Raw genomic sequence first — 9,060 nt, forward strand, 5'->3', positions numbered from 1 at the left:
GTAATGCTCAATGCTCAGACCTCCCTCAGCAACTACTGCCAAGGTGTCCTGGAGCAAAGTATTCAACCCCTGGCTGTCTCAGTGAGGCTGCTTAATGGCCAACAGTAAAGGACTGGTTGTCCTGATGGAAATGTGGTGATCCGTCAAATGGAGTGGAGTGCAGTTTTTTGCTGAAAAGGCAAGTGCGCTCAGTTGACTTTCTCCAGAAAAACAAAGGTTTAAAAAAAATTATCCCTCTTGGGTGAAACTGTCGGTGTCTGGACTTGCACATCCTAATAAAAGGGTTCATGTGGGTTGACGGGGCATGGTTAACTCTTCTTATGTATGTACACTACACATACTGGACTCAAAATGTACAAGTACAAATCCAGATATGCATGGAGTCACAAATAAAATAGAATGGCATATATTTTAGAAAACCGCAGTTCACTATGATATGACAACTGGATAGAACAAAGGCAGAGAGAGACTAAGGGGAAAGCTATGTGACTCAAGTTGTGAGCCAGACTTGGATTGATGATTTGTCCTTGTCCAGTCATCCACTGAAAAGTATTACCATTTGTAGTGATTTGTCTTTGTGGTGTGCTCGTCTCTCTCCACCAAAAATTTCTCACTCAAACACTCACAGGCAAATAGGAGCACACACAGCCACACACATTTGGGAGAGACCCTGTTACCATCCCGTGTAAATATGAGTGAGTTGCAACAAAGAATGAGTCTCTAGACTTCAATGGGAAAACACTGTTTCACATCAGCTTTCATAAAGACTCACATAAACTGAGTCAACTTCATTTTATCTAGATGACTCACAAGTAAAGCTCTGAATTTGCTGTGTATGTAATCTCAGCAGTGGCTGGAAATGAACGGCTGATGCACAGATAGTGCTCTGGATAACAGCATAAATCACCATAACAGATGAAAGGAGTTCTTTTGAAACCCTAAAAACAACAATGTCCCCTTAAGCAATTATTTACTGCAGTTGTGTAATTCTGTTTTGCAATACTAATACAAAGTACTGAGTCATCTATTTTGGCCTTTGTTGCTATTTAATTTTAACTTCACAATGCCACTTTTATTAGGTACTGTTCTTTTCTGCATGTCTATAAACATATTCCTTTTAGAAATGTTCAAAGTGCCCAACTGGGTTTGACCAGTGTCCCTGGTTAGTTGATTGCTTTGTAAAAGTTTGTTAAATAGTTGGGCGTGATGGCCATTGTGGTCAATAAGGAAAACAGTTCAATATGAGGTTCTATTTTCAGCAATGAGACCTAAGGATTTTTGCCTTTCATGTGTGCTGTGGATGCAATGCTGTTGTTCAGACTCGTCCCACCAGTTGGTCTGACCCCCTCCTCTGGGATGGTTTCCCCCGGGATGGAGCCTTCCTGCCCTACCAGTGATTACAGACTGCAGGGAGCCATGACTTTTTCAATGAAAGATATTTGTTCAAGCACTTTTGTGTGGAAAGAATGTAAATTTCTCTGTATTTGAAAGGAAAGGGGAAAAAAAACATGGAAATTTGGACACAGTCCATCCCTGTTCGTCCCCTCCGCTCTTCTCTCTTTTCTTTTCCTTTCCCCCTCACTCGCTCTCTCCCCTCTTCTCCATCCAGACCGGCTTTCAGCAATGTGTTTCTCGTTGTCTGTCCCAGTGCCTATAACTCTCAACCCGCTTGGTCTGCATATTTTTCATGCTCCAAAACCACTCAAAACAAAACGTAATTCCATCTTTTTTTCTCAACAATGCTTGTTTTTCCCTGGCTCATACTGAAATGTAATCAACAGCAAAATGAGAAAAACATATAACAGCAATTTACATACCTTATCAGCCTTGCAAGCACACTTTGAAAATGATTGTCATAAGTGGAGAAAATGAGCTCTCTCTTGTTTCTATAGGATCATTTACTGTTTCCTCAGGACGCCTGGTCCGTTGCACTGTTATGATAGTTAATTGTACACATAAATTATTCATCGTTTCCGGCCATCTGCATCAGGACAAAGTAGTTCAAATTACAGTAAAAAGTCGTTGTAAATATAGGGAGAAGACATAAAATAGGTATCCGTTTTTGTACACTCAAGTGAACAGTGTTGCACATAAAACCTTTTTAGAATACATTATTTTCTCCAACTCAACAAGTTGTTGGACTGGTAATTTTAGGTCTTAATAGTGAGTGGTAATGGATACAGAGTTGTGTAACTCTAAATACATACCAGCAAAATCTCTTTCCAGCTCACAGCAACTATAGCACAACTTAAACACCATGTATGAGCATTTCCCCCAGATGTTTTTCTTGGCGAGGTAGGAAGACCTGCATTTAGACCCTGCGATATTAAAGCTTATGACTGAAATCAATACTAATGAAATTCACTTAAGATGTGGAAGTCTACCTGGGTAATGGCCTAGTAATGAGGAAAACACTGCTGTTTCTTAATCAAGCAGATAGCTTACATTATGTTGCTGCGCAGTACACCTTACGTTTGCTAAACTGCACAGGCAGTTTCTTCCCCTTGACCATCACAAATATCCACATATGGTGCTTAAAGGAGGAATATGGCTTTTAAATAATCATGTCACCTAATTCCCTCTTTATCTATTATAACATAAAGAACACAACGTTCATATTGAGTTCATGTCTGTTACAGGAGGCAGTTCCAGTCACTATTGATTGTTTCCATTGGTGTAATTGAGAACTATGTCAACTTATTTTCTGGGGTTATGGAGTATGACCTCCTTTTATCCAATTACTATTGACTTGTATAATCACAATTTAGAATAAGGTCCCAGTATGCCCTCTCTTTCATAGCTGCCCCTGCACTAGCCTGGCCTACAACATCACCTCAATCTATAGGCCTGATCATTATGCGGACAGACTTCATGGAGTAAAAGCCTCCACCGTAGTCAGCCCAGAAGATCCCATCCTGGAACTTGCTGCGGTAGACCCCTCCAGTGTACCAGACACCGTTCAGATTGGCTTGACCGCATGCATTGTACCACCAGCCTCCTTTGTGGAAGTGGGCACAGTTACCTGTGTTGGGCAAAGAACAACAACAATGGTCAACTCCGTGACGTACAAGAAGTACTACTCCAGTGTGGTTTTCATAGAATGAATGATTCACACAACCACAGATGAATAACTGTGGTCTTCAGAAAAGGCATGCATCTGGACTTATGCAATACTGAAAACAGAGACACTTGAAAACTCAACAAAACAGGCACGGTGGACTTTAAAAGGAAACTCTATGAGACCAAACAGGATTCCCAGTTTCATCTACCTGAGAAGGCGTCCTTGTCACGGTCCAGGGTTGTGAACTGTTTGCCGTTGTGGCTGCTGAGGGAGTCCCCGGCATTGCCTTGGTAAGTGCCAAGCCTCAGGCGGTAGCCCTCGCTCTCAGGTTCCAGATGGAAGCTGCTGTACTGAGCATACACCTTCTTGCCCATCCAGTCTTCCAGCTCTATCAGCAGCTTGTAGTCACCCTGCTTTCCCAGGTTGTATATACCTTCCAGACCGAGCCAGTATTCCCCGTCTATGTTGCCAAAGCCACTCTGAGTCATAGAAAGATTACAAAGAAGGTTACACGATGATTACAGGAAAATAATGTGAGTTGTTTGTTATGTTGTACTGTATAGAGTTTGGAAACATGAGAACTGTTTGGGAACATAAAACCTTCTCTTGGAAGGGGCCGTGGGATTGTACAAGTTCAAATTATAATTGTCGTTCTGATGGCTCTTTGCTATGCTAGTTAAGAGAGATTACAAAGCTGATGTTCCGACACACAAGCGCTGTGGCGAGGAAATGCCACACTGTCTTTGAAACCCTTAAGAACGACATGTTATAGAATTTATGATGGAAAATAATGATCAGTCTTCTGAAGGGACTCCACTGGTTCATCTCTCCAACCTCTACAGATCTCTTGGATCACGGGTAATAGCGATACTGGCGTGTGTGCTTGTGTTGAATAACCACGGCCAATCTATGTCTGGCCATGTGCCTCCAGAACACTTCACTTTGTAGAGAAGGTTGTGGTTTGTGATCGTGGATTAACTGGTTGAGCCAGCAGATGATGAATGATGTAGGGTTTCAGTAAGGGGCCTCCTCTCTGGTGCTGTGTGTATGCATGCGGTGGCTTTGTGGGAGAGCAGAGAGGCAAATCAATGTTGAAGAGAGCAATTTAGCTTCCATTTAAACATGCACATGCCTGGCCAGGCTGAATGGAATACTGAATCACCAAGGCTGCCAGCACTGATACACGCCATCTTGTCCTTACAGAAAAAGAGCGTTGATGAGTGGGCGTACATAGCATGATGGAGTAAACCAACCAGTCATCTACCCAGCCAACCATCCAGGAAGGCAGCATAGTAGTAGCGGTTTTGGAGAGCAATGTCTGCAGATTGAGCTGTGGAACATACCTTCCTACTAGGTCATCTAATGTTTCATAATGGGGATCTCAAACCAAATGGCCTCGAAAGAATAATGCTGCTGACGAGGCGTTATATTTTACAGTAAGTGAAAACACAAGGATTCTGGCCCAGCAAATATTCCCCATGATCCCAGCTGGTTCCTCTGGATAGGTCATATAACGGCACCACTGTTGTCTCTGGATGGACTGTACGTTCCAAGGATGGTTCAAAATAGTAGGGAGGGAAATAAGACAGACAGAGAGAACGAGCGAGTAGAGGAAGTGTTATTGTCATCACCTTGTAGCTATCCCAGTTCCTGAAGAAGTTAACTGATCCGTCTCTCCTGCTCTGGATAACAGTCCAGCCTCCGTTGTCTATTCCCTGTTCACACCAGACCTGCATGGGCCTTTCAGAATCATCTGGTCTAATCAGGTACATGCCGCTGGTGCTGTGGCCGGCTTCTTGAGCCTCGAGACAGTCTCGGTATGGTCCTGAAGGAAGGAACAGTCAGAAAGGGAGACAGACAGGGGAAGGCTGTAAATGAAACAGACTGGTGGCACAATATGAAGATAAATACAGCAGACCTGGGAATAGTTTTGCAAAACCCTTTGTTTGAGCCTATTTTGGTGCCGAAGGGCTGAGATTAGCCATGAAAGATAACAACACAAGCGCTGGGAAGCTTAAATGATAAGAAGGCATCTAAAGGCCAAGTGGTGAGTACATTTCAACAAGGACTAAAATAGATAAAGGGCTGAATAGGTAAGCAAAAAGGCATACACACACACAAATAGTGAAGCAGACAGAAAATCAAACAAGCAGACAGAATAAAATAAAATAAAATAAAAACACATTGCAACAGGCTTACAAAGAAATGTTTGTTTACTGTGTCCTACACCACCAGAGCAGCATGGGAGTATGTAAGGAAATTCAATAACCAATGCACTTGTGGTTAAACAAACAAGTTAAGTTAGATGTCTTGTTAATCCATTATTTATAATGGTGTATATCAACCTTTTTCCAACATAGTCCTTATTAACAAATGAATTATGCACAGATGTGCAGCAGTGAGTTTATTTAGTGGGAAAATAATCCCCACTGGCTTACAGTGTGGAGGTTGTCCACCCACCTTTACGGGTATAAAGTAAAACAGAAGTGCCTCTGCTTTGTGGTTTGCAGGAATATAATGCCAGCCTGGATTTTGTCTGTGCTTCACATGCAATGGAAAGTCTTGCAAAGGATTCATTTTCATGCACAGCTGCACTGAAATCCGACACACCTTATTATTTTTGGGCTGGGACAATCCAAATGTGTCAGGAATTTCAGTTGATGAGCAAAATCGCACTGGCTAGATCTTATAGACTTCCTTTGCTTTACGTCCCCCACCTGATTTTAGACATTACAACATTTCTATTTCCATCATAGTCTGTGTTGTTTCTGGTGGACAGAGAACCTAGTTCCAGCTGAATATGCAAATCTCTAACCTTTGAAAATGAGGCCATAGGCCCACCTGCAGCTTTACTCAAAGTCACGGGAATTATTTTGGTGGGCCTGTTGCCCTCCATAACTCATGACTGCAAGGCCACAGTAGTTTAGTGGCATTGATTATGAAGGGATGAATAAATAGGTGGGTGGATGAGTGAATGAATCCTTCTCAATCCCTTAACCCTCTCACCCAGTCTTCAACATACTCAGCTAATATTCACTCATTCCTTCACTCACTCACTCACTCACCCACTCACTCACCCACTCACTCACTCACTCACTCACTCACCTTCAGCGCTGAAGTTTTTTGGAGAAGGTTTCTGGAGCTCCAGGGTGCTGCCAGTAGGAGAAGGCCCAGAGCGTGAACCCCTTTCCCGGGCAAAAGCTCTGGTGTGGTCCCTCTGGATCTCATTGGTGAAACGCGGTACATTGACAGGAATATTCTCAGGCACCACCTGCACCAGCGGGGGTCCCATGGGCAGCGGTTCATGCCTGCGGTTGTACACCTGCATGCAACGTTCTTCCAGTTCTCCGATCAGCACCGACTGGTTGTTCACCAGCGCGGACAGAGCCGCAAATCGGGCCTCCAGTTCCCGGTAGCGGGAGGCCAGACGCAGTGACTCGGCGGTGGCGTTGAGGATGCGCGTCTCTAGCTGCGCCAGCTCCAGGGAGTTGTCCCTCTTCCTGATGATTTCGTGCAGCAGCTGCATGTACAGCTGGGTCACCCTGGAGTTCATGTTCCTGCTCTCTTTCCTCAACAGCTTCATCTCGTTCACCATGTTGCCGTCCACGTCCACCACCAGCTTCAGGGTCTCCATCTCCCGGCGCTGCTTTGACAACAAGTCGCGCACCGCGGCCACATCCAGGCGCGTCACCCGGTCCTTGTCGGTGGAGTAACCCCGGGCGGCACAAATGGGGCCCGTGATCTTCTGCTCAGGGACCAGGAAGGTATAGGAACATTTCTTGGCGTCTCCAGTGTCCGCTGGAGCCCTTCGTATCCGGGAAAGAATGGGATGCTTGGTGAGGCCCTCGCTGCTGCTCCAGAGGGACAGACCAAACAGGATAAATAGGCTCCACTCTCCAGGTCCCATAGTTGTTCCTCTCTTTACCACCAAAAAAGCTAAAGAGCTATCAATCTATAATAAGGACAGAGAAGGTGCTATTATATTTTATTGAGTATGTATAAATTCATTATAAATAGTTTTTGTTCGTTTCTTTTTTATTTATTTGTTTAATTGTTCACTCCAATTTTATTAATTTTATTATTTATATTTCTGTTGGCCACATTCCTCATCTTGCACTTGTTGTTGAGTCTCCTAAAGGGCACATAATTAGTAGACTAGACTGGAGTACAGATGTTTTCTTTTCTCCTCTAATCCAATAGAATCCAGTATGACTGTGAGGCCTGCAAAGCTTAAGGAACAAGTGTTGAAAAGACAGAGGATATGGCGTTCAGTCTAGACTCAACACAAGGGTCCTGCTTAATTATGAAGTGTATGAGCATTAAAATGTGAAGCGAAAACTAGCAGACTGTGGCAGGTGGTGCAGTCATGACAGCCATGACCTTGGCAAGACGTTCCTTCGCGGTGGAGCAAAGCGGTGCCGCCCATGCAGCTCCCCTCTGTTATCACAGCTAATATTCTCAATACGTTCCCTCATGGGTTCTCTTTCATTATGGCCCATACCACATCTGTATCAGGTGTCGTGGTGTGTGCAAGTGCTAGGATCTGTTTTTCATATTAGTGTAGATCCCCTAGTTAGAGTATTCTCAGATCTTTTCCACAGCCTTTTACCATACCTACATTAGCTTGAGTGGAGTCAAATGATGTCGAAAAAAATGACCAAGTCTCTCAAAAGATGAGACTGAAGATGAATTGTGTTGAAAAAGAATTTATTTGGCCACAGATGAAAGTGAATCTGTTCCCCTAATGCTCTAAAATTTACCTTCTGGTTTCTGCCTGATTTAAGAGCTAAAGGACAACATCAATCTTCAGCAGAATGGCAGAAGTCCGCAAGATCCTATCACTCACTCATTTTAACTTATGCCATTTTTTGCCAGGCCGGTATGAATGGATAAATCAGAATTTGGTGAGGAATGAAAGAGGATGATGTGTTTAAGAAGCAGCAGGAGGAGCAGGAGTCCCTGATTTATGAGTAATGTTTTCTGGAGTCTATTTTTGGGAGGGAAGCTTGTGTTTTGATCTTATTGGTTTTGACAGCCCAACGAATGGAGCAGGGGTGGGTGACGTTAAAAAATGCATGCTAAGTGAAAGATCCCTCCCTCCATATTCAATAGCTGGGCTTGGCTCTGGAAGTGGAGCTAATGGCGGGCCAACTAAAGAATGATTTTGGCACTGAGGCCAATTCCAACCAGAAGGCAGTCTGTGGAGAAAATGGCCAAGGAGGTTAAATAACCTTCACCTAACACTTTTGACAGGCACACAATATGACCCACTTTACATCAGTATTCATCAAAACAAATCATCTGAGTATTTTAACAGATGCCAAGGAAGAAGAACTAAATAAGTGTAAGACAGAGACAGCAGGGGCTTTGAATCATTTCTGTGGTCTCTTCTTGATGTTTAGTTGCGCTGAAGAGTCTGACCACAGTTAATGGGACAGATCCCAGAGCATTACCTAAGCCCAAACTGCTGCTGTAGCATAATTGTACCCTTTTATCATTGTCAGAAAGGGAAAAAAAACATGCTTGCCTCAAAGAAAATAGATGATATCAAGTTTTTGTGTTTTCACAGAGCACAATGACTTATTGACAGAAAGAAACGTGCCGCAGCCAAGATTAACTTTCCTCAACTTTTTTGTCTGGCTTAAAATTTCAGTGACACAAGATTTTGAAGACTCTTCCAAAGCCTGTACTTGAGACACATCATATGGAACAAAGTTTTGAAGAACAGAAAGCTACAGCTTGTTATGTCTTAGGTTCTAAGCCACTTGAAAAACTGACAGTCAAGGGAAAAGGATTTAGAAGAAACGGGCCATGTGTCACATCTCAAAAACACCTTGGCACTGTCACCCAGTTATTATTACCCAGAGAGCATTTTTTCCTTTCTTTCCTTGAGCAGGTCATCACCCTCACAAACCCGGCCTTGGCAATTGGCTCGCCTGCATGGCTCCACTTCCACACAATATGAATCTCACAGCGCCTTGCTTGACACAAGTGACAGT

General features: G+C 43.5%; 1 protein-coding gene across 1 annotated transcript in view; it reads right to left on the bottom strand.

Moving 5' to 3' along the window:
- Positions 1-397: 397 nt before the first annotated feature.
- angptl1b (angiopoietin-like 1b) overlaps positions 398-9,060 on the bottom strand; it is a 9,895-nt gene continuing 1,232 nt past the window's right edge. Inside the window, exons 2-5 of the mRNA XM_030074067.1 lie at positions 6,167-7,013; positions 4,693-4,886; positions 3,270-3,540; positions 398-3,022 (exon numbers count right to left, since the gene is read on the bottom strand). Coding sequence (XP_029929927.1) covers positions 2,835-3,022; positions 3,270-3,540; positions 4,693-4,886; positions 6,167-6,968 — 1,455 coding nt within the window. The 5' untranslated portion in view covers positions 6,969-7,013 and the 3' untranslated portion in view covers positions 398-2,834. The remainder of the gene's footprint in view (positions 3,023-3,269; positions 3,541-4,692; positions 4,887-6,166; positions 7,014-9,060) is intronic.

Source organism: Myripristis murdjan, chromosome 17 (genome assembly GCF_902150065.1).
Source record: "Myripristis murdjan chromosome 17, fMyrMur1.1, whole genome shotgun sequence".
Classification (NCBI taxonomy): domain Eukaryota; kingdom Metazoa; phylum Chordata; class Actinopteri; order Holocentriformes; family Holocentridae; genus Myripristis; species Myripristis murdjan.